This window comes from Euprymna scolopes, chromosome 18 (genome assembly GCF_053919585.1).
Source record: "Euprymna scolopes isolate OS-2025 chromosome 18, ASM5391958v1, whole genome shotgun sequence".
Classification (NCBI taxonomy): Eukaryota; Metazoa; Mollusca; class Cephalopoda; order Sepiida; family Sepiolidae; genus Euprymna; species Euprymna scolopes.
This window is the reverse complement of record NC_136499.1, coordinates 4,931,020-4,958,242: the sequence shown is the minus strand read 5'-3', so window position 1 is coordinate 4,958,242 and position 27,223 is coordinate 4,931,020. Positions and strand designations below refer to the sequence as shown.

General features: G+C 28.9%; 1 protein-coding gene across 3 annotated transcripts in view; it reads left to right on the top strand.

Moving 5' to 3' along the window:
* Positions 1–27,223, top strand: part of LOC145297488 (ral GTPase-activating protein subunit beta-like) — a 198,968-nt gene that overhangs the window by 72,935 nt on the left and 98,810 nt on the right. For 2 of the 3 annotated variants that reach the window (XM_080143372.1, XM_080143371.1), the window contains exons 13-16: positions 3,759–3,887; positions 5,549–5,659; positions 11,510–11,602; positions 17,028–17,120. In XM_080143372.1, the coding sequence (XP_079999498.1) occupies positions 3,759–3,887; positions 5,549–5,659; positions 11,510–11,602; positions 17,028–17,120 (426 nt within the window). The remainder of the gene's footprint in view (positions 1–3,758; positions 3,888–5,548; positions 5,660–11,509; positions 11,603–17,027; positions 17,121–27,223) is intronic. The other variant, XM_080143373.1, reaches the window with a different exon arrangement.

Genomic DNA, 27,223 nt, shown 5'->3' with positions numbered 1-27,223 from the left:
TTCCACAGGCAGAAGCAATCGCATAACTCCTATTTCACTTTTCGTCCTCACATTCCATGAGCAATGTTTCTGACAAAGAGGAAAAAATTGCTGCTTTCTAGATCAGAATTTATTTCATCTAACACTTATCATTGGCAAGTTTTTGACCTTAATGTATTTTTTGTTAATTTTTTTTATTTTTGGCTCTTTATATCAAGTGACTTCATGCCTTGTCTGGAGCAATTTCCATAAAATAAAATTACTATTTGTTCCAATTAAATTTATTTACCACTGCTTCAATAAAAAAAAAAAAAATGCTATTATTTTTGCTTTGGCTGTTATATAATTGGTTACTTATTTAGAATAAAGGCTGTGTTATTGTCAAAATTTTCTAGGCAGTTTATATTTTTAAATAACAAAAGAAAAGACAATGAATAATTATTGGACAACTTTTACAAAACTTTAAATTAAGTCAAATCAAAGAAAAAAAAATAACTTAAAATATCTTGTATTTGAATAAAAAATACCTGATAGCAAACAAGAAAATTTTTTTAATTTCTTACATGATTTTTTTTTCAAATCAAGATCTTTAGATTTTTTTTTTCAAATGAAGATATTTAGATTTATTTTTTTTCAAATGAAGATATTTAGATTTATTTTTTTCAAATGAAGATATTTAGATTTATTTTTTCAAATGAAGATATTTAGATTTATTTTTTTTCAAATGAAGATATTTAGATTTATTTTTTTTTCAAATGAAGATATTTAGATTTATTTTTTTTAAATGAAGATATTTAGATTTATTTTTTTTAAATGAAGATATTTAGATTTTTTTTCAAATCAAGATCTTTAGATTTTTTTTAAATGAAGATATTTAGATTTATTTTTTTTCAAATCAAGATATTTAGATTTATTTTTTTCAAATGAAGATATTTAGATTTATTTTTTTTAAATGAAGATATTTAGATTTTTTTTCAAATCAAGATCTTTAGATTTTTTTTTCAAATGAAGATATTTAGATTTATTTTTTTTCAAATCAAGATATTTAGATTTATTTTTTTCAAATGAAGATATTTAGATTTATTTTTTTCAAATGAAGATATTTAGATTTATTTTTTTTAAATGAAGATCTTTAGATTTTTTTTTTTTAAATGAAGATATTTAGATTTATTTTTTTCAAATGAAGATATTTAGATTTATTTTTTTCAAATCAAGATCTTTAGATTTTTTTTTTTTAAATGAAGATATTTAGATTTATTTTTTTCAAATGAAGATATTTAGATTTATTTTTTTCAAATCAAGATCTTTAGATTTTTTTTTCAAATGAAGATATTTAGATTTATTTTTTTCAAATGAAGATATTTAGATTTATTTTTTTCAAATCAAGATATTTAGATTTATTTTTTTTAAATGAAGATATTTAGATTTATTTTTTTTTAAATGAAGATATTTAGATTTATTTTTTTCAAATGAAGATATTTAGATTTATTTTTTTTCAAATGAAGATATTTAGATTTTTTTTTTTCAAATGAAGATATTTAGATTTATTTTTTTTCAAATCAAGATATTTAGATTTATTTTTTTTCAAATGAAGATATTTAGATTTATTTTTTTTAAATGAAGATATTTAGATTTATTTTTTTTAAATGAAGATATTTAGATTTATTTTTTTTAAATGAAGATATTTAGATTTATTTTTTTTAAATGAAGATATTTAGATTTATTTTTTTTAAATGAAGATATTTAGATTTATTTTTTTTTAAATGAAGATATTTAGATTTATTTTTTTTTAAATGAAGATATTTAGATTTATTTTTTTCAAATCAAGATATTTAGATTTATTTTTTTTAAATGAAGATATTTAGATTTATTTTTTTTCAAATGAAGATATTTAGATTTATTTTTTTTTAAATGAAGATATTTAGATTTATTTTTTTTCAAATGAAGATATTTAGATTTATTTTTTTTAAATGAAGATATTTAGATTTATTTTTTTTTAAATGAAGATATTTAGATTTATTTTTTTTTAAATGAAGATATTTAGATTTATTTTTTTTTCAAATCAAGATATTTAGATTTATTTTTTTTAAATGAAGATATTTAGATTTATTTTTTTTAAATGAAGATATTTAGATTTATTTTTTTTTAAATGAAGATATTTAGATTTATTTTTTTTCAAATCAAGATATTTAGATTTATTTTTTTTCAAATCAAGATATTTAGATTTATTTTTTTCAAATCAAGATATTTAGATTTATTTTTTTTCAAATGAAGATATTTAGATATATTTTTTTTCAAATGAAGTTATTTAGATTTATTTTTTTTCAAATGAAGATATTTAGATTTATTTTTTTTTCAAATGAAGATATTTAGATTTATTTTTTTCAAATCAAGATATTTAGATTTATTTTTTTTCAAATGAAGATATTTAGATTTATTTTTTTTCAAATGAAGATATTTAGATTTATTTTTTTCAAATGAAGATATTTAGATTTATTTTTTTCAAATGAAGATATTTAGATTTATTTTTTTCAAATGAAGATATTTAGATTTATTTTTTTCAAATGAAGATATTTAGATTTATTTTTTTTCAAATGAAGATATTTAGATTTATTTTTTTTCAAATGAAGATATTTAGATTTATTTTTTTTCAAATGAAGATATTTAGATTTATTTTTTTTCAAATGAAGATATTTAGATTTATTTTTTTTTTCAAATGAAGATATTTAGATTTATTTTTTTCAAATGAAGATATTTAGATTTATTTTTTTCAAATGAAGATATTTAGATTTATTTTTTTCAAATGAAGATATTTAGATTTTTTTTTTCAAATGAAGATATTTAGATTTTTTTTTTCAAATGAAGATATTTAGATTTATTTTTTTCAAATGAAGATATTTAGATTTATTTTTTTCAAATGAAGATATTTAGATTTATTTTTTTCAAATGAAGATATTTAGATTTATTTTTTTCAAATCAAGATATTTAGATTTATTTTTTTTCAAATCAAGATATTTAGATTTATTTTTTTCAAATGAAGATATTTAGATTTATTTTTTTTCAAATGAATATATTAAGATTTTTTTTTTCAAATGAAGATATTTAGATTTATTTTTTCTCAAATTAAGATATTTAGATTTATTTTTTTTTTAATGAAGATATTTAGATTTATTTTTATTTAAATGAAGATATTTAGATTTATTTTTTTCAAATGAAGATATTTAGATTTATTTTTTTTTTCAAATGAAGATATTTAGATTTTTTTTTCAAATGAAGATATTTGGATTTTTTTTTTTTTCAAATGAAGATATTTAGATTTTTTTTTCAAATGAAGATATTTAGATTTTTTTTTCAAATCAAGATATTTAGATTTATTTTTTTTCAAATGAAGATATTTAGATTTATTTTTTTTTAAATGAAGATATTTAGATTTATTTTTTTCAAATGAAGATATTTAGATTTATTTTTTTTTTCAAATGAAGATATTTAGATTTTTTTTTTCAAATGAAGATATTTGGATTTTTTTTTTTAAATCAAGATATTTAGATTTATTTTTTTTTCAAATGAAGATATTTGGATTTATTTTTTTTTCAAATGAAGATATTTATTTTTTTTCACATGAAGATATTTAGATTCTTTTAATTTTTTTTTTTTACTACTTTATGAAAAAAATGTTTTCTCAAACGATGTTGACAGTTGCGATTTATAAGTGCTTATAATTGTTTTTCTTTCCAAGTGTAACCTTTTGTTTATTACTTTAAATCTCTTCTTTTTTGCAGATATCTTATCGAATCCTGAAACGGGAGACCAGAAGATTTCTTTTATTTCACTAAAGCACAAAATTACAGAACTTTTACTTCGAGCTCTATACTCAGAAGTTGATGCTACCAACACTCAAATGTTACTTGGTAAGTAATTCCCTTTCTACAAAAATGTTTTGATTTTTTTTCATACTCTTAATAAAAATCATTTTTTAGCTATACATGCTCGCATACAAAAAAAACGTGCAGTTTGGAAGAAAAAAGCTGCATTCTTTGTTTTTTGCAATAAATTATTTCTAATACAATGAACCAGTCGAATAATTTCATTAAAGTCGCAATTAAGAAATAGTTCTTATTTGATCTTCTGTGTTGGCTTATCTATTAATACTGTTTGGAAAAAGTCCTCAGCCCAACTAATGATAAAATGCCAACTTATGTTCAATTAATCATATACAATAAGGTATTCTGTTTTGGTATTAAATAACAAGAAGTTATGATACGTCTTTTTTTTTTTTTTTTTTTTTTTTTTTTTTTACATGGGAGTCACCGCTTATCAAGGTCAAAGACCACTCGAGGATAAGAATTCGTAAGTGTCAGTTGGTCAGTGAGGCAACACTATGATGGTTTGTGGATATTGGGTTGAATTTGATTAAGAGAACAGTTCGACAAGAACTTGTTTACATTGGACTTGAAAATGAGCATGTTGTAGTCAGCTGGAAAGCAACCCTTCAGTATAGAGTTAAACAGATAAGCTAATAACAATACTAACATTTAATTGATGACATGACCTGGATGTGTAATGTGATTCTTAAAGATAAGTTTTATCTGATCTCAAAGGAACATAAAATTCTTACAATATAGAAAGATGCAGAAGAATAGACTAAGATAACAGGAGACTTTGTTGGTATGACCACGTTGAAAGACTAGATAAAGTTCTTGGGTTAGTAGATGTAGAACAGTTGAGGTAGCATGTTCAGTTCACAGATGGAAGGAAGTAATAAAAATGGGTTTGAGATAAAGAGGAATAAAGATTTTTTTTATGATAATGGTGTAATATATTTTTAGAACCGGTGCCAGATGAGATTAAGAACAGTAATAAAAGAATTACGGTTCTGAATTTTTTAGATGAGGATTGATTCATATTATTTGGATTCTTCCGACTACTGTTCTCATCTTAAGTGTCATTTTCATGTTTTGGTCGATGTAAGGAACACTTTTACAATTGATTTTTCCAAGTACTCTAACCACTGCGCCACAGGTCCTTGTGGTGATATTTCCTGAAGGTTGAAGGTTCAATTCTCAGTGTGGGCGACTGAAAAATACAATTGCAAATTACTTAGAACCTGCATCCAGTCATGGCTAATGAAGTAAAAAGGGTTTCCGTTCGAAATTCCATCCAAATTCCTGAGTTTGACAGAAACTATCCTGACTTTGACACGATACACTTGAAGAAGGTCGGAGGTTACATTGACTGAAGCGTTGTGAAAATGACACTCAAGATGAGAACAGTAGTCCGAAGAATCCAAATAATATGACATGTATAGAATATTTTGATATGAAATTAGTGGTAGTCCATAACTCCTTCCTCCATCACTAAGAAAAGAAACAAAATAAAGAAAAATCTTTGATGTACATACCTGTGACAGAAAATATTGTAGCATATTTACACATTTTAAATGTGGTTTTCTTCAGATGACATGCGTTGTACTAAAGTGATTTTAAGTCAAAATAGTTTCTCATTAAATATTAAAAAATACACAATGTTTTTTTATTCGCATCATGTTCGCCCCTTATCTCTCTTTCAACAGGTGGGCTGATGTTGTTAGTGCAGGACCTGGCTCTGTATGAGGAGGCTGAGCACTTGGCCGTGCAACCTGTGCAACAATACATCTCTTTGAATGATTCAGATGTTTCCGCAGGTAAAAAAACTTTCAGTATTTCTTTACGATAATCATAAAATTTTTGTTTAAAGAAAAAAAAAACCCCAAAAAACTGCTTTTTTATTATTTATGTAATCTCCAACTCGATCAGTTTTTTTTTATTTCAGCATGACACATAAGTGTGTTGTTATATTCTTTGTTTTTATTAACATTTGTGTTTATTCTGTCCTCGCGGGGAGGCACTTAAATAGAACTTGTGTTGGCAACGGGTGTACGGAGATGACAATCATTCTCATGCGACGTTAAAAAAAATAACATTGAAAATGTACAAACCAATGAAAACATGCAGTTTAATGAACAGTAAAACCCATTTATTAAAACAAAGACAAAACATGTTTATGCAGCTTCTTGGTGGAATCGGCTGCTTGCGCGGTTAAGTCCCTCAAAATTTGAAATATTATGTTTCAATTATTTGTATCTTTTCGATGTTATAAAGAATATATGAATTAAAAATTTAATTTAAAAAGCATCTTCGCTTTGTTGTTGCTGTTAATTTTGGTGCACACTTTATGTAAGTTTTCGTGGAGCAAGTTGGAAAATTTTGTTGCTGGTAGCCCGAGTGGGGTTGAAAATTATGAAAGATGGCAATTTCATCATTTGGAGGAATTCAGTCGATGCAATTCTTAACTGGAGATACGACCGCTTAATTTGTTTTTCTCACGATTACTTCTCTAAAGTTTACAGCAAAAATGCGGTGCCTTCTGCTTTTGTGAGAAGTGATAACTCATTTTCTCATTGTTGGTATCCACTGCTGATTTTTGATTTGCTCGTTTGGTGCTTCTATATTATAATAACAAAAAAATATTGAATTTCAATCAAAACAAATGGTATTGCATATAATTGCTATGTCACAAATAGTAACATATCCAAAAATGACAGAAAACAAAAGGTAGAAAAATAATTATCCATGAAAAACAGTTCCTATAATGGTAACAACAGTTCCGATAAGGTTACATGCTGGGTCGAACATATTGGGTTACATGACGTAAATTAAAGGGGAAGTAACTCAGTTGAAACATGTATAGCAGACAGAATTTATTCAGAAAAAAAAATAAACATAACACACATAATTTGTGAATTTTTAGACAATAACTTTTTTTAACTGTTGCAATCAGTAATTTTTTTACAAAAAAAATATGACTGAATTTGTGAGAAATTTAAAACTTAATTACCTCTCCTATTAACTCTCCAATTCAAATTGGTAAATTTCAAAACCAAATCATTAGATTTTTACAAATGTCTTTTTTTATGAATAATTATGTATGTAAGAGTCTATATAATGTATATGCATGTTATATATATTTATGTCACTGTGATTGTCTAGTATGTGTATATACATTCAATAAACAATTCATCAAACACTGACAATAATGTACAAGGACAGTTCTTTTTAATAAAGATGACCAATAACCTCTTTCTGTGGGGGTACATCAGGCCAAAAAGGGGAACATACCTTCTTCCATCAGTTGGTTTTGATTAACAGCCTTTCAATGATTCAATGAAGATTTCTTCCATCTTAAGGAATGACAATCGACACTTGGGTTATATTTTATACAACTTTATCTCCTGATGTTTCTCCATCTTGGAGTTGCATGCTTTCTTGGTCACTACATCTTCCTATAATGCATCCATTAGCTTCAACAGACCTTAAGAGGCAAAATCTCCTGAATCAACTCCTGTCCATTCTCTAACCCGACCCCACTCTGATTGAATAGCGTGTAACATATATAAAAATATGTTCAAAATGAATAGCTAATGCTCAAAATGTATGAACACTTTGATCCTTCCCTTTACTTAAAAATTCCCCCAAAATCAGAAAATTAACTAATTTTAATGAAATTTTTAATATTTATCAAATCAGAATATAATGAACCAATTATTATTATTTGAATCTTAGTGAAAATGTATTATTTTGTTTAAACAAAAAACACCTTTACTAAAGTTATGGTTTTCAGTAGTAAAAAAAAAAATGGAATGAATTTATTTTTCTTTTTTTATGAAAAATAAAGCATTGTAAATTGGGACAATAAAAAAAAAAAGAAAAATTAATTTTTTCAGGAACATTACAAAAAACACCCCGAACGTTTGTATTTATGAATTCAATATAACTCGAAGAAAATGAATTTCTCAAACTCAAACTACCGATATTATCATTGAATTAAGCATTGTTTATTTAATATTTTCACACAAAAAAATAATTGCAAAAAATATTTCTACCTTTTTTTTTATGTTTTGGGTAATTTTTATATGTAAAATTCTAATATTTTCCTTGCTTGAATGAAACTTTTGCCATAACATAATTTTTTATATAATCTTCAAAAATAACATTTAAAAAAAAATTTTTTTTAATTTAAAAAAATAAAAAAAAATGTTATTTTTGAATACATATGATTTCAGAATTATGAATTCAGAAAAAATGGTAAAAATGATACAAATGTTCACAATAGGAATGTACAAATGCACGGCTAGAGAAAAACAAGAAAACGAGCACCCTCTACCTCCCAACTACCTGACTTTATTTTCAGGCAGCTTCTTGACTTTCTGACATTTTAGGCTTCCAAAGAATCTGCATTTAGACAAATAATTGCTTAGGTGACTTGATGATGCCTGGGAGCCCAATAATACAACAATTGGTTCGGAACACACCATAACCTTGTGAAAAAATTTCTGACAAGAAGCACTAAAACTAAACTCAAAAAAATGTAAATTAATACAAAATAACCCGACTTCACAAATTGATAAAAGTTCATTATTGGATTTTAATTATAAGATGAAGCTCGAAGATTCAAACTCGAGATAGATAAAGCAAAAAAAAAAAATAGATAATAGATAAACAAATAAATTTTTAAAAAATAAAAGCATTACCCCCCCCCCAACATACACATACACCAACCTTCACCATATCCTTTAAGTAGCTAGAATAACATCAGTTAGGTCTGCTAGCTTTCATTCTTTTTTGATATGATCTCAAGAAGGATGGGTCACACTTTCCAGACCCAAAGCTAAGTTAAAAAATGTTTCTATCTATAACTTTATGAAATCTATTTTGTCTTATTACCGCTAACATGTTTGTATTGCAAATATTTTTCTTTTCTTTTCTTATTGCAGCTTTGACTTAAAACTTTACTTTTTTCTTTTTTTTTTTACTTATCTTTTTTACTTATCTTGGCTTGCTTTTTCTTTTTTTTTTATTCTGAAATCTTTTTTTGTCAAATATGCTATTATTAACCAATACTGTTTTCTTACATTTAAAACGAAAAGAAAAAAAAAAGTCACCCATGAAAACGAGAACCTTCCAAATTAAAACCTTGAACTATTATCTAAACTCAAAAAAATGTAAATTAATACAAAATAACCCGACTTCACAAATTGATAAAAGTTCATTATTGGATTTTGATTATAAAGTGAAGCTCAAAGATTCAAACTAGAGATAGATAATGCAAAAAACATCCATGCATTTAATATGGGAGGGGAGACTATCTTCAAACAGCGTCCTAAATTGGTAATTGAGCACCAGACTTATACAAGTAGATATTAATAAGTCCCTCGTACCTATTTTTTTTCCCATTCCCAGAAGAGACGTTGCGAGCCTATCTTTGTTTTATCGTTATTTCCATGGTAGGTGCTCGTCTGAGCTCCAATCTCTGGTCCCCCCTCACCAATCTTTCACGATAAACACTCGTCTAGCTGAAACCACTGTCAATAATTTTCCCCACTCTTTATCTGTGCCTAAATCAAAACGTAGATTACATGAACAAAGCTTCTTTCTTAAAACTGTGTGCCTGTGGAACTCTCTACCGCTTGCCTGTTTCCCTCCTGGCTTCAACATGGATGTCTTCAAGTCCAACATAAACAAATTCCTGATGAACCACCCCCTTAAGTAATGACACTTTATCAAATCTCTAACACTAATGAATACTGCAACACTATCCCATTGATTACTGTATACAAAATAACCCTTATCCCCGAGCGGCTTCTGGGCCATGATAAGTGATGACCTTCATGTAAAAAAAAAAAAAAATACTTAGACCACTTTCTAAGAAATCCCCGACAAAAAAAAAAAAATAGCTTATTCCCTAACCTTAAAAGAAAAAAAATAGACTATTCCTTAACCTTAAAAGAAAAAAAATAGCTTATTCCCTAACCTTAAAAGAAAAAAAATAGACTGGACGAAAAGAAAGGAAAAATAAAGTTATCAGAATGAAAAGATTTTTTTTGCCCTCCCCTCAACCTATCTTTAAAAAACAGTAACATTTCTTGCGAAAAAAAATTATATGGAATACGCTTCTCAGACTGATATGCAAATAGGGATCACACGCCCGCAAACATTATTTAATACGCACAAGTTATTTGCTCTTGTCTCAGCTTTAGATCTATCTGACAAGTCGGGTCTCTATTTCTCCACTTCCATTCTCTACCTATCCGTGTACTTTTTCATCTGGATCGTTGATGTAAACAGATGCACTTTTCCATTCACCTCAACAGGCGATACGTTTGTATTAAAATAAAATGAAGCTGCATCCTTTCTTACAACTCATGTATATATTAACAAACTTGTGTGAACACGCACAGACACACACACACACATCCATGATGAACTCACCTAAACTTTTCCTGTTCGCATACACAATGAATAGCAATAAACATTACAAGTTAAAAGCATGTACATAAAACACAGAGTATGTTTTATTTTGTTCGTTAATTTTTGTACATGTTGTCACTTGGTATTTTGCTTGTATTATTTCGACTTTGGAGCCAACACCTCTACAAATTGTTGAACATGTCCACAACGCTGCACATTATTTCTAGGGATGGAATGATTCCAATATTTTTACAAATGCTGTATTAAATTTCTGATTCCGATTCTTTCTAAATATTTAAATATATAAAGTTATTTTTCACGATTACCGTAAAAACATGTTAAATGTACAGATATTTTCTTTAACGTAATGATACATTTGTGAGGGATGATCTGTCGATTTTAGTTTTACTAATAGATTAAAATCAACAGATATTCACTATTTTAGTATTACTATCAGCGGTTGAATATTTTTCTTTAAATAAAAAAACAATTAAAAGAATCGGTGGTGGCATTGGAAAATAGGCACAATTTTTTCCGATTCTGATACCTCCAAAATTTCCAATTTTTTTAAATTTCTGATTAATCAACTCAACACTAATCATTTTACAAAAAAAACACAAAAGTTTTATTCATGAAATTTAGCATAGGTTGATTCTTAAAAAAATTTGTAATTTCCATTTTCTTCATTGAAATTACGATAAATATTTTCTATCATGATAATTTTAGTCTTTTAAAATTTGATCAGTATATTCTGACAGTTTATATAAGCTGCTGGAATATGCTGGTGCAATATTCACTGAAAAACAGGTACTTCTCTGCATAAGTGTATTGTTTTTTAATGCTGACCCTTATCCTTGAGAAAGTGCATGACTGTTTATTTTCTCTTACCTCCCCTTCTTAAAATGAGAGGAAGAAAAAAATCCTGCTCTTATGGTGTATGTCCATATGTTGTGATTGAAAAGATCAATTTCTCTTGAAGCTGTAAATGAAATAGTTGGTTCCAAGCATCTTAATACCCCTAATCCCACTAATCAATGCAGTAAGAATTTTAGTTTCACATTTGGTTTAGTTGAGTGGAACCCCCCCCAAAAAAAAAGTTTCCTCCCTTCGTCATGTGTCATATCACAGTCGCACATGTTTTTGAACAAGTTTTGCATTCTACATTACTCCCACCCACCCCCCTCTTAATATGTAATACTTCATTCTGTCAACTAATCTGAAATTTTGCTTACATTGTTCCCTGGTAGATTTTTCAAAAAGCAGCAATACAAGTTCTTCGACTGAGAATTCATACACGGAAAGCCTCCCTAAAATTCCACCATCCCAACTGAACGGATTTGGTAAGTACTTTCATGAAGATTCTTTTTTTTTTTCTCATGTTCAAAGATTGTTTCAGATCTCAAATTGCAGAACAGAGGAAGGTTGGAATGGTTCAATAGATTTAATTGCAAGAAATCTTACAAAGGAATAAGTTTTAGTTTTTATTTACAATCAGACACGCTTATGAAAAAAAAAAGTGTCTAATTATTTTATACTCCTATCTGGGTTGTGAGTATTGTAATAGTCATAAAATATTATGATCTTAGTTATATTGAAGCGGTAAGCTCCCAAAATAGCTGCCAAATTTTTTAAAATAGTTTGTTTTGCCAACCAACGAAAAACAAATTAATCAACCATATGATTTTTTTTCTTATAAAAAAGCATGCAGTATTTTATTATATAAGTTTAAAAAAAAAATATATATAAAGTTTTAAAAATATATACATATAAAGTTCTAAAAATATATATATACAAAGTTCTAAAAATATATATATACAGTGCCGGCAAAAAGAAAGTCCACACTTGTAATTTTTTCAAAAGCTGCAAATTTAAGCTAAATTTAATGCAACTGTTTAAACAACCTATACCTCATTTGATTCGCCTTTTATTCCTCTATAATTTTACCTGTTCATATTTGACTTTTAATTGAAATATTCTAGTGTTTACGTCAATTTATTTCTGTAAAGAACAGAAAGCACCGTCTGGATTTCGTCAGATTCAATGAAGGTCATGACTCTTCATTATGGTCAAAGGTGCTTTCTAGCGATGAAAGCAAGTTCAATAGGCTAGGCAGTGATGGTAGGTAATACATCTGTCAGAAGTTTGACGAAGAATAGGTGCTCAGTTTCAACGCTGCAAGGTGGGGGAGGTTCAGTTTTGGTGTGAGGCATTACTAGTACTAATGGTTCAGGGCCTATAGTTCGCTTGCAAGATCAAATTAATTCAACTAAGTACATTAATATGTTGACTGAGCATTTTCTACCCTACTTTGGTCGGAATTTGGATGATAATCCCATCTTCATGCAGGATAATGCTCCCATTCACATAGCTGGCAATGTCAAAAGGTTCCTGGAAGAGCATGATATTCCGTGTTTGGGTTGGCCTGTACAATCTCCAGACTGCAATCCTATCGAAAAATGTATGGCATTACATCAAGCAACAACTACGCAGTGATAAAATTTTGAATTTGGAAGCGCTTTGGACAAAAATTAAAGAAAAATGGGATGCCTTTCCTCGGAGTATTGTTGCAGTCTAATTCAAGGAATTCACAAAAGATTGCAGGTTGTCAAGTTGCAGAAAGGCTATGCTACTAAATATTAACTAGTTTGTTTTGTTCCTGTTGTATTTGTGTTGCATTAATGTTCTAAAGTTACATTTAAATAACAATTTTCCATTGTGAGGACATTTTTTTTGCCTCCTCAATTTGAAGTTATTTTTTTTAAAATTGACGTGAACGCTAGAATATTTCAATTAAAAATCAAATATGAACAGGTAAAATTATAGAAGACTAAAAGGCCAATCAAATGAGGTATAGGTTGTTTAAACAGTTACATTGAATTTGCAATTTTTGAACAAATTACAAGTGCGGACTTTCTTTTTGCCGCCTGTGTATATATATATATATATACACACAAATTTTAAAAAATGTCTATGTATAAAGTTTAAAAAAAAAAAAAACTATTTACTTGCCTTCTCGCAAAGGCAGGGTTAGACACAAGGTAATTTTTAATGTGGGGAAATCCAGCTCTCCAAAAAAGTTGTACTTCAATTAGAATAAAAATTTAACTTTCCTCAGTCAGTTCATTATTTTTTTACTATAAATTTTGAAAAATTTTAACAAAAAATTATTTTTTTAATCGTCAAACTCCAAATAAAAGGTACTTTAATGAAAGCAGAAACAAATGAGTTAATAATACAAAAGTGTTTTCTATATTGAGGATTGTGAACTAATGTGGCTATAGCAAAATTGATTCTACAAAATTTTCTAAAATTTAAGGGGTTTTAAAATGAAACTGAAAATCAGAGAATCTTGCCTAATTGATATCTAATGATTATAGATCAAATTTAATGCAAATCTGAAATATTTTTCAATTTAATGCAAATCTGAAATATTTAAAAAAAAAATTGTATTAAATGCAAACATTAAATATTTTAAATGTTTAAATTTAATGCAAATCTGAAATATTTAAAAAAAAATTTTAAATGGGAGATTCTGTCCATAAAACACCTTTTAAAATACTCCAAATCAATTGAGATTTGTGGAATATTTATTACCTATTCTTAACATTTCACAAAGATCAAAGATATTTGAAGTTTCATGAAGAGTTTCCCTTTTTGCATAAAACTAAATGTTGTACACATTATCTACTCTTACATCTTGCAATTGTGTTTCAAATTTGTTTTCAATCCAGTCAAATATATAATAATATATATGTAATAGTTTTCTTCCTCAGTTAGTTTGGCCATTATTTTATATTGTTTTTTTTTTTTTTAAATCATGGATTCCCTCAGATGCAAAAACAATTTGATGAAAATAATTTTATATCTAGAAACTAAAGTTTCTATTTTTATTTAAAAGCATATTTGTTTAAAAATTTATTTCCTAATTGTTATTTTACTGTTGTGAAGATTATAAATTGATTTACATGTAAAAGATTTTGTCTTGTGTATATTGTTATATATGTTAATTCTTTTTTCTTGTTTTTTTTTTTGTTTTTTTTGTTTTTGTTTGTTTTTCTTGTTTTTTTTTCTTTTTTTTTGTTTTTTTTTTCTTTACACTATTGTTCTCTTATATTTTAACAATATTTTTTGTCCGTTGTTTCCGTGTTCAAATTGGAAATTTCTTCTGCATTCAATGTTGTTGATTATTTGTGCATTTTGTAGACTGATGTTTTCCTGCAAACTTAAATCTAATGAATTTTAATATTAACTTTTAAATTATCAAACACATAAATTGATGCAAAATATTTGAAGAGTTAAATTTTTTTAAATCTTTAGCAGTTTATAAGGAAACTAATATAATGTTCTATGTGACTACGTATGTCATTTGCATGCGTTAATGTATTAAAAAAAATGTATTTTTTTTTTTTTTTATTTTCAATAGTTATACCTTCTGCGGTTGCAGTTTGAATAGTTTTTGCATTTAAATCTTGTTTCATTATATTCTGATGATTTAGTTTTTGTTGAGCCGTCCCGATAAATAATCAAATTCTACCCAGTTTACACAACGATTAATATTCTACCACCTTACATTCATTAATCCTTATCTTTGAATTGCTTTCGGGCCTTGATAAGTAATGACTCCTAAGTAGGAAAAAAAGAGATTTAGTTCATTTCTTGCAACTGAAATTGCACCCCTCATAGATTTTATATTATGTGATTTTAAATTGCAATTCTATCATCTCTTCATATATAAAAGTTAGTTTTTTTCAAACTGCTGTTAGTCTCAGTCTTTTCTACAAATACTATTATGGCATGTTTTCTTCAGAATTGTCTGAATCATTACCTGCTTCTTCTTTTGTACCAGCTCATTTGACTCGTTAGTCTAGTGATTTCCATCAATCTGTTGTTTCGATACATCATTGTAATACAGATTTCTATTCCAGTAGCTTTTTTCCAAGAACTGCAATTATGTGGAACTCTCTTCCTGCTGACTGTTTTCTTCCTACCTATAGCTTTTTGTTTCTTTTACATATCCGGTTTTTGAGATAATCATCTTCTTGTTTGTTCCTTACATCTGGAGAAGAAGTGTTAATTACAATTTCAGAGTTGGTATCGTCATGTTATAGAGAAGTGTTAATTATATAATCTTATTTATAGTTTAATAGTCTGACTTTATAAGAATTGGTGTTGTGATCTTATGGAAAAGGGTTAATTATGATTCGAGTGTCAGACATTTGGATTTTATTTTTGGGCGTGTATGGAGTGCTTGCTATATCTACCCATATGGAGGGATAGACATATCTGGCCGTGTATGGAGTGTTAGCTATGTCTGACCGTGTAGTGAGGGCTCGCCGTGTCTGGTTGTGTATTAAGCACTAGAGATGTAAGTGCCAATCTGTTTCCTGCTTTCCTGGCTATACTAACATGTTGAAATTTAAATGTAATGTGAACAGACATCTAACTTCTCAACTCCCTACATAGTACGCCTGTAGACATTGTACCAAATAGTAGCAATATGTTTCAGTATTGTTTTGGGTGAATAAGAGTTTAAAAAAATATAAAGTCTTATTTAATTTTTTTTCATGGTTCAATAATTCTGAGCTATCCCTAACAAAACATGGATTACTAACTTGGCCAGACAATAAGTAAAAAAAAAAAAAAAAAAGAAATTAACGTAATCATTTTAAGATGATTAACAGTTTGTCTTGAGTTCATAAACGCATGAATTAAAATTTGAGTCAATCACAAATAATGATTGCAGTGCATTTAATAAATGAACAATTTTCAGTTATAGTCAGCTAACGTACTTCCTAACTTCCAATGTAGCCCAACCGGAAGTGGTGACAAGGCAAATCAATTCCTTCACTTTTATTGTTTTTCAGTATTTCTATTGTGAAGCGATTTATTGAAATAAAATAGAAGAAAACTACACTATTGAAAAATATATAATAAAAATTAACAAAATTATGCAGATGAAAATAACACAATTAGTCTTTATTTGCATTTTTTTTATAACAATGGAAAATTAACAAAAAATAATAGTTATAAAAATAACTGGCTCTTTTTTTATCGTTATCTACAAAAATTCCTGTGGTGACAGAAGCAAAGCCAACTATTTTGTGAATATTATTTATTGGATATTTTTGTTTTGTTTTTTTGTTTTTTTAATGATTAAAATTTTATTTTGATTTCAATAATTTTATTTTAATCTTTTCATAAACATATTACATAAATTTAAATAAAAAACTTATTTTTAAAATTGAAAACATTTTTTATTATAATTTCATAAACATATTTTTATAAAATTTCAAATAATATAAAAAATGTTTTTATTTTTTGTTATTAAAAGTGCAATTTTTATATTTTTATAATTTTGTTCATTTTTATTGTATACTTTTCAATATTGTAATTTTCTATTTTATTTCAATAAATCGCTTCACAATAGAAATACTGAAGAACAATAAAAATGAAGGAACTGATTTGCCTTATCACCACTTCCGATAGCGCTACACTGGAAGTTAGGAAGTACGTTAGCTGACTATAACCTGATATTTTTTTTGCTGTTTCTTTTTTTTTTGTGTGTGTCTTTTGTTTAAATGTTGCCTGATGTTTATTGAAATATTTTGATCTGTGGAGATTATTGGTAAGTTCTCTCCTGCAAATTCCACTCCAAATGTTCCAAGGACGACAACCAGATGTTATTCCTGTGCGTAACAACCATTAACAATGTGCATTGATTTTGTTCGCTAACTTTTACTGCATGATTGTTTCGTTTGGTCGCAGATGAGAACCGTAACAGCCGGACATCTACAAGGTTAAGGAGTTTCGCAGGATCTTCTGTTTTCTCACATTTCACATGTGAAGTAAAGGATACAGGTAGGATGTTCTGCTAAATCTAATCCCCGTATCGCATCTTAGACAAATACCGATAGACGGCCCTCTATTCGTCACACGCATACAATCACTATCAGCCTGTTATATTGGGAAGGGAGGATAAATATTTATATACTCTTAAAAATCTGTGGATCTTGCTTGCTTATTATTTCCTTTGTCCCCATGCACCATGGATGATGTCATACATAAAAACGGGGATCACTGTGCACAGTGCATGATGTCACAAACTGATGATTTCATCTATTAAACCAGGGGTGAGGGGATCTTTTATAACAACTATGGCACTGGGGCTTTAGTAAATACTTCATCTTTTACTTGACTACTGAATAAAATTATGCAATCGCACATATTAACCAATCGAGCATGGCCTACGTAAAGTTACTAAAGTTACGTGACCTGCTGACATCACAGAAAAAAGTCAAATGGCCACGATTAGGCAATAGACAACTATTACAAGGATAGTCATTTTCTGTTTCATTCTCAAAGAAATTGCTGAGGAATTTATAAAACTGATCCAAATGTGACTGTATTTTCTTTTCTGAAAAATAATTTACATTTGGACACGTGCAATTAGATGGGAGTATTTTTTTGCTGGGAAAATACTGTAATGAAATTTTATTTTTTTAAATGTATTTGCTTATTAATTTTAAATTGCATCCATTTTAAAATAATCCTTATAATAGTCGTTTATCACCTGTGGCCATTGTTCTTTAGTCTGTTGCATCAGTAGGTCACATGACTTCAGTGGAACGACTTTCTATTTCGTAGGCTATGCTTGACTCGATTAATATGTGTGATTGCCGTATCCCCTGCTGTCATGTGACAAAAATTAACTGATACAGGATTGCATAATTTTCTTAAGTAGATAAGTGAAAGATTAACGTTAATAAATGTGATCGTCTAACATTATTTATGCCTGCAAGACTGACATGTACACCCAAACCATTTCACATGAAAAGCTAAAAACTAAGACATGGTCATGATTTGTTGTATTTATTGTTATTGGATCTATAAATTTATATCAAGTTGTTCACTAATAAATTTCTAAAATGTTTGAACACTATCGTCCGAACACAATTTTAACTGATATGTTCGTGTCACCTGCTGTTAGTCATCTAAAACACTCCAAAATATGTCCCACATTGATGTCGATGAGCAAAAGTGATGTAGAAATGATCAGCCATTAAAAAGCATGAAGAGAATCAGTTTATGATGACCTGATTCTGGCAGGTAGTACAAGCAAAATGACAACAGACAGAAGTTGAAAGTTGTTCATGAAGCATCTAATCAAAAAAAAAAAAAATATTTAATAGGAAAATCAAACCAATTTTTAATTATTCAAAAAATTAAAGATGTATGTCCGACACATTTGACACGGAAATAGTAATCAGATCTGACCTTATACAGTTGAATGTTATTTATTATTTCACAATTTTTGGTAACAGTCGTTCATAGAATCTGTGCCAAATTCATTTTCAGGTTGTTTGGACTAATGTTCTCATCTTGAGTGTTTTTTGGTCCCCCGATTTATCGGAGAGGGACCTATGTTTTCAGTGGCATCTGGGCATCTGTTAGACTGGACGATTGCCAGATAACTGTTTGTTGTTTTTCCTGAAATTTTGCCACAAATTGTATTTCATTAAATAGATGTGCACAGTAAAAAGATATTTTGTGAAAATTCCCATTGCAACCCCAGGGGCTCAAGAGGTCAAAAATGCCCCAAAATGGTCAAAAATGACACTTTCCATCCATTCGATTTTTCTGAAACTTGACCAAAATGTGGAGCTCATTGTTCTCAATATAAATCCAGTATGGATGACCTTAGCAAAATTCTGGTTCGCGTCCCCGGGGACTTTCAGTGCTAAAAACGCCCCTTTTTGTGACTCTTTTTTCATATTTCTCAACAAAAACTTGATATGTCTGACTATACAGTGGTCAACTCAAATATACATGTGTTAAGGCCTGAAACTGCACTGTTATCCATTTACACTGGGATTTGGCATCCCCAGGTGCTCAAAAGAGGTCAAAAATGCCCCCAAATGGCAAAAAATGACACTTTTTGCCCCATAGCGTTTAATCCATCCATTAGATTTTCCTGAAACTTGGCCAAAATGTGGAAGTCATTGTTTTTAATATAAATTCAGTATGAGTGACCTTGGCAAAATTCTGGTTCGCATTCCTGTGGGTTTTTTAGGGCTAAAAAAACATGCCTTTTTGGAGCTCTTTCATATTACTCAAAAACTTGATATGTATGTCTTTTCAATGGTGCTGAATTCAAATGTATGTGTTTAAGTCGTGAAACTGCACCGTTTGTCCATTTTTCACCGAGATTTGGTGTTTCCAGGAGCTCAAAAGGGGTCACAAATGCCCCAAAATTGCAAAAAATTACACTTTTTATTCCCATAACTTTTGCCCCATCCACTAGATTTTTCTGAAACTTGGCGAAAATGTAAAGGCAACGTTGGCCCTTAACACTTCTCACATTCGTCATTTCTTCACTATTTTTTTGTGGTGTCATCTCACATGTAGCACAAGAGGGGGACTACGCACGTGTGGCTTGTTTTTTTTTTTCTGTAACATTTCGGTCAATGTAACCTCCAATCTTTTACAGATGTAGAACTTGGGAATCTGTACGGAATTTCAAATGGAATCCTTTATTTAATCTATGGGGGTGGCATTCTCTTGTTCTAACAACCATGACCAAGTAAAAGTCTAAAGTAATTTGTAATTGTATTCTTAATATCACCCACAATCAGTATTGAACCTTCAACCTCTACAAGGGTGTCACTTAGAACTGAATTTCATTTAGCATCATATCCATGACTCAAAATTCAATACAGATTCCCAAGTGCAACAGAAAGATTCTTGAGTTTGACAAGATACACCTGAACGAGGTCAAAGGTTACATTGGCCAAAACAACATAAGAAAAACACTGGAGATGAGAACAGTAATCCGAACAATCGAAATGATCAATCGGCATATCAAGAATTCAGAAACAAAATCCATTTTTAATTACCCGTATTTTACATACGATGTGCGCGGATGATATTTGTTCGTACAATTATTGTCTAAAAAAAAAAAAAGACTCCGTAGTTTCGTTTTTTTGTTTTTGTTTTTTTTAATTTTATTTTCATTTTTTTTTTTTTTTTTATTCATCAAAATTGGACCAGTTCTTAGTCTTCATGACTTGTCAATTTCACTTGATGAATCTTTGGCCTTGATGCGACCTTCAAAATGGCCACAGGTTTTTGGCATTGTCTCCAAACTTTATCCCATGAAAGCTCTGGCAATGCTGGCCTTTAGCTCATCCTTTGTGTTGCAGATGGATCTGTTAATGTCTTAGTCCACTGTATCTTACTCAAAGAAGTTGAACTCACTGCCAGATGAAGTGTGGTCAACAAAGTTCTCTGACAGCCAAACCTGGGTTTTCTGGCTGGTATGCCACACATATGGTTTACTACCTGGTGTATCGAGGGTTTCAGTATGTTGTGTAAACATTGGAGTTTAGCTCCCCAGGAAAGTAGTGGGATTGCATAACATCACATTCACTGTTGACCACACTGAAGATTATAGTTTTTGATTAAAACTTCATTTGCATGACATGCAGCAATAAAACTACCTGCTTGATATTCTGAAAGTTGGCAGAAGTTTTCCTCATCAGAGAAAAACCACAGCATGTCTGGATCCAATAAGTTTTTCAACTTGTTGTTCAGTTTCTTTGTATGCTTCAGTTTTCTTGCATCGCATTTCATATGAAACCAAGCAGGTGTCCTTGTGTAGCTCCTGCCATATGCATTTTGTTATCTTTGCCCTTTCCCCATGCATTGGCTTGCATCGATATATGCTGAGTTGCTTGTTGATTTCCTGGACATCAGCGATGAACTCTGCCATTCTGATCAGATCATCTGTCATGCATTTTCTCTCATGCAATTTTGTAGAATCTTTTAATCCCTTTTTGACCTTTTTTTTTTAAATGTTGATGACGTCTGAAATTTTATTATTTGTCCTTCTAACACAAATTCTCAGGCGAAATTTGTTTCTATTTTGTAAATATGGAGGTTACGGATTGTCCAATATTTTTTCTGTATAAAAAAAAATATGAATATAATCACTGTTTTTATGAAGATAAGACTAAAAACTAAAGTAAAAAATAATGTATAAAATTTTTTTTTTTTTTTGTGAATTTTAAAAGGCATATGGTTATGTGACAGTTTCCTCACTTTCTTTTATGCAATCCTTTGCATTATTGCAAGATCTTTCAAACTGCACCGTGCACCAATTTGGCAGTAGAGGGCAAACTAGACAATGTTGCATTGTATGGTCTTTTTTCCACATTCCCAGGTGGTTGAATCAGTTTTCGTAGTTTGATCTGGCTATATCAACTTTTGATCATCCTACCTCCATTCTCAATTTGAGTGTTTTCACTGATCTCAGGATTGGAGATTCCATTCTTTAACCATCTGATCCACAGCTGTAATCTGGTCTATTTTTGGGATGTTGTTAGGGGCTCAACATTGCCAAGGAAAACTTTTCTTTGAGTTTGATCAATGAATCATTGGTTCACATGTATAAAGAAGTTGGTATTCATCACTGGTACGTTTTGTGATCTCTACTCGTCTGGCAACTTCTCATCTCGCATCTAAATGTTAGTGAGGAAATGTAGATTGTTAGGCTTCAGGCAACCAATGATCAAGTGGCAGGTGTTGTTCAACTCTGGTTCTAATTTATTAGCATGAGTTGATCTTGCACACACATGACACGCATGCTTTGTAGAGGCACAGTGCAAAGACATATTAGTAACTTTTGCTTTCCTTACTTTGTCCTTTAGTCCTCATATTCCATGAGTGATGTTTCTGACAAAGAGGGAGAATTGCTGTTTTCCAGGTTGGAGTCTATCCATATAACATTTATTGTGAATAGTTTTTACCTTGAAGTGGTATGTTTTTATTTTTTTATTATTATTTATTTATTTTTATTTTTTTACCTTCTTACATCAAGTGGCTTCATGCCTTGTCTGAAGCAATTTCAATAAACAAAGAAAAAACATTAGCAGTTGAAAATTGAAATATTTGAATTTGGGTATATTTTAATGTTATTAAGAATTATCAACTGACAATATTTTAGTGCACTGTGGAGAGAACAGGTCATGACTGCATATTTTCTTATGCATTTCAATTACTTTTTAGTCACACAATGTTTTGCCAGGCAAGTCAACTCAATACTTTCCAATATGCTGCAACATTGATAGACCAAAGTGACTGAAAATCTTCCACATATTTTTCAAAATTAATGAAAATATTTATTTTGTTGCCATCCGATTCTAAAAAAACTCTGTTTCAACTGGCAATTTTTAAAATCCTTTGTGAAACAGCAAGAAGTTTGATATTCAGTTGGCTTGGCAGGCTAAAAGGAGTATTCTCTCAGATAACAGTAATAGTGAGGTGTTCAAAATGCCAAGTCAACGAATTCCTGAGTATGACCTAAAAAGGCATCCAATGGTGAGGTTCCATTTGGGGTCTACGAGAAATGTGGAGTTGCCGCTTAGTTACCATTGATCCCAGGTCTACTTTGGCTTGGAGTGGTAATTCCTGTTAGGGCATCTGGTGCTACTATCTTCCTGACCAAAAAGGCATCAACATAAATGTTATAGTTTTCTCCTTTCCCTTTGCAAAACTCAATCATGTTATGTAAAAAAAAAACAAAAAAAAACAAACACTTTTCTTCTACAAACCAAATCTGATGTTAAACACTTGACCTCTTCAGTCATGGCTTATAAATATTATTTTTGTTGAAAAACTTGATTCATCTTTAAGGTCATTTGCCAGTCAACCATTGCTGTAACGCATTTGAAGTGTGTTCAGTAAACAGGACCTAAATGTATTGTGTCAAATTTACAAGCATTGAAAGAGTTCCCATTATATTGTAGCAGGGGGTTGAAGGAGGTTAAAACTAAATGACACTACCTTTGTGTTAGGATCAATCACGTCTGCAACAATTGCACGAAACAAAATTACTTTATCATCACCACTATCACTTCATTCAACTACTGAGCAACACAAACCCCACCCCTTCCTTCATATATCGACAATCTTAAGATATTGGTTGCTTTACCTTTTCTTTCAGCCTGCTTCATTGCTAACCCCCTTTTTTTTTTCTTTCCTACTGCAACTTTGCTTTTCTATGGCATACAATGAATATAATTGCAGAGAAAAAGTCACACAATTTCTTTATTACAAACATAATAACTTGTAAACATAATTTGCAAACATAATAACTTGCAAACATAATAAATGAATGATTAAAAATTTTTGGTTGGATAGTTTTGTTAAAGCTGTTTAATAAAACATGTCAGATGCTTCTTTACTATGAAAAAAAAACACTTCATTATTTTCCGATTTATGGAATAAGTACTCCAATAGTTAGGAACTCTTGAAAACTGTGCACATTTCGATGATAGATAATTTGTATTTATTTATAATTATTTTTTGTTTTGTTATTTAAATTTTGTGTCTTTGTACATAATAGTACAATGCTGCAGTGCATCCTTGGTTTCAGAATCTTGCCAGATTAACTAGTTTGCTAGACTATTCAATTTCATGTCAATAATACTTCAACACATCTCTGATCCACACCTACTAGGTCAGACTGTCTGAAGATATTGGCTTTTTGGCCTGAAATGCACCAAACATAGATGGCATTGTTTTTTTTTTCCTTTCCCTTAGCAAAACAAAATTTTTCTCTAAAACAACCAAATCAAACTCCATGAATAAATACTTGAAGACATAATGAAGCATAAACATTTTTTTCAATGTGACCGGATTCGACATTAAATAACCTAAAAAGAGTTGATATGCTATAAAACAAAACAGCACAAACCAAACACTATGAATAAATATTTGAAGATATAAACAATTTGAAGGATAAAACTTTTTTCCAAATTACTGGATTCAGCATTACATAACTCAAAAAATGTTGATATGCTGTGAAAGTATTTCAATGAGATGTGACTTTTTCTCTCTGGCTTTATTCCATTTTTTTTTTTTCTATTTCAATGCTTTTACAGTTTTTCTTTTTTTTTTTCATATTTTTTACTCATTTTTTTTTTTTTTTTAATTTTATTGATCAGAATTTTATTTTCTTTAAAGTCTTGTTTTTCTATTTAAAAATTCTTTTTAGCATCAATATTTGTATTTTTTTATTTCTTTTATTATTTCAGACTTGTGGTGGTGGACTTTTTATTTTATTTTTTTTTTCTTTGTCTTTAGATGAGGAATAATCAATTTTATCTTTTGTTATTAATTTGTCATAAAATTTTATTTTCTTATTCTCATTTTTTTATTCAATTTTTTTGTTTTCAGTTTTTTCTCATTTTCTTTTTTCTTGCTTAATTTTTCTTTTCATTTTCTTGCTTACTCTTTTTTTTTTTTTTTGCTTACTCTTTTTTTCTTTTTTTTTTTTTTTTTTTTTGCTTACTCATACTTCTCTTTTCTTATTAGCTTATTTTTCTAGTTCTTGTCCAGAATTCCCTCAAAAGCAAAATAAATTCTGTATAATGTATGCACCCATAACAAAATAAAAATATCATATTTGAAAAAGTAATGTAAATTGATCATTTATTTTTAAATAAAAAAATTAAATTTTTATGAAAAATCAAGGAGGTTCATCTCACCCGCCATGAAAAAAAATTATTCAACAATAATTCAAACTTGCTAGAGGGAATTTCTGCACAAAACAATTTTTTTTTATTTTAATAGCTTATTTTTTTCTTTTCTTGCTTGCTTTTTAATTTTTTTTTTTTTTTTTTGCTTTCCCATTTTGTTTTGCTTTTCATTTTATAATTCATAACCAAGTTATATTAATTTTATAAACTACAGTTTTACGTTTTTTTATAAGTTACAGTTTTATTTTACAAATATAAAAAGTTTGTTGTTTCACAGCAGACGATTTTAATATTTTATTTGCAGGTTGTCATTTTTTTTTTTTTTTTTTTTTTAATTAATCTTTTAAGTTTGAGTGTGTGTGAGTACTCAAATAGTTGTCTCAATCTCAATGTCCCTATTTACTTGTTTTCCCACAAGGGAAGAGTTAGCCAAAAGATCAAATTTTTATTGTAGGGAAAATCCAGCTCTTCAAAAGGAGCACTCTAGATTGAAACAAAATTATAATTGCCTCAGTCTAGAAGGATTTATTCTCAAACTATGGACAGAACAAATGAAGTAGGTAAAATTCACTTTTCGTCTTCCTTTGTTTACAAAGCCATTTGGTGGAAGTGACGTCCGACATATTTTTAGCTGTGAAAGATGTGAGTGGACCTGATTCTGTCATATAACATTTTCAATAGAAATTTTCTCTTTCAAGGTTTTTTTTTACCCCAGCATTAAGTTGTAGTTTCTGCCAGCACACAATGTTGCTTCCATCTAAACAAGAGAAAGGCATAATTCTTTTTTTGTGTTTCTGCTCCTTAGAACAGCTTACCATATCCACATTTAAAATGTCCTTGGACAAGCATTCAGATTCAATATAAGTAGATCTGGCCGTCTTGTCCGACTTGGCTATTTTTTATGTCAATAAATTTGATGTGGGTTGAATGTATAGCAGCACATAGCATGAGTTTTGTCCGGAATTCCTCATATTAAAAAACAAAATTAAAGAAAAATCTGTATGATGTACACACCCATGCTGAAATGAAAACATCATATTCTAAAAATCATGTAAATTAATCAAGTTTTATTTTTATAAATAAAATCATTTTTAAGTGATTAATGAGTCCATAGCCATTACAGCATAAATCTAGAAAGTTTGAATTAGTGTTGAGTTATCTCCCTTATGAAAAAAATTTTCAAAATGGTGGGCGAGACGGTCACTCTTCTGATACTTATAAAATTTGAAGTTCTTTTTTTAAAAAAATAAAACTATTTCACATGATTTTTGGAATGTGATATTTTCGTTTTGTCATGAGTATGTACATCATGCAGTTTTTATGTTATTTTTTTTTGTTTTCTAGTATAGGGTCAATTCTGGACAAAACCCCAAAATTATCACTATATTTGTGCTTCACTTTATTTTTAATGCTTTGTACATCTAAAATATAAAAAATAGTCAGCAGTTTGTGCTTCTGTATTTTAAATACACAAACAACATTGTGGTGCTATTATCTAACGAATTGGTTTCCTTTTTATATTCTAAAACACAAATTCTAAAAGTTGGTCCTCATTACCCTGGTCCTGGATATGACCTTAAACTATATCCAGTGGTGAGGCCCCAGCTTGCAGGCTTAGGGGAGTGTGGAGCCACCCTTTAATTGCCATTGCTCCCAGGTCCACTCTTTACCGGAGTGGTAGTACCTGTTAGGGTTCCAACTATGGGTTAAATAGAAACTGACTTGGAAAAAAAACAAGTATATTCTATTAAAAAAATTTTCTTCACAATAACTGGATTCGGCATTAAATAACCTGATATGCCGTAAAACAAAAACAACCAACCAACTTAATTATCCACACCAAAAATTAGATTATGTAAAAACTAATAAAATGTATATAAAATGAAATTCAAATTTATGGAAAGCAATACAATGCAAAGGTGTAACGGATCAAAATAAACTGAAGTAAACTGAGATATAATGGTTTGATAAGCTTTGCAGATTTAACTTTTATCAATACAGTATTTTTTTTATTTTGTTTTACATGTACTGGTTTCTTACTTGCTTTAACCAATTGACAAAGTTGTCTCCCTTTAAATGGTAAATTTAAAACGTGAACTATTTTAATAAGATTGCAGAAAATTAATTAAACCTTCAGTAAATGATTAGTCATAAATGCACGAAAAATAAAATATTTAAAACAATAAGTATTAACACAAGTCCTATATTTTTAACTTTAAATATATTTGTAGAACAAATAAAATTAATTGCCGAAATATCTACATACATACATATTATTTTATTCAATTTATGTAAACAAAATTATGATAAGTCACTACAATAAATTTACTATTTCAGTCTTAAAAGATATTGTCAGGCGACAAGGGACCTTTGGTCATATTCGAGGCCAGTTCTTTAAAAATGTAAATGACTGGCCTTGAATAA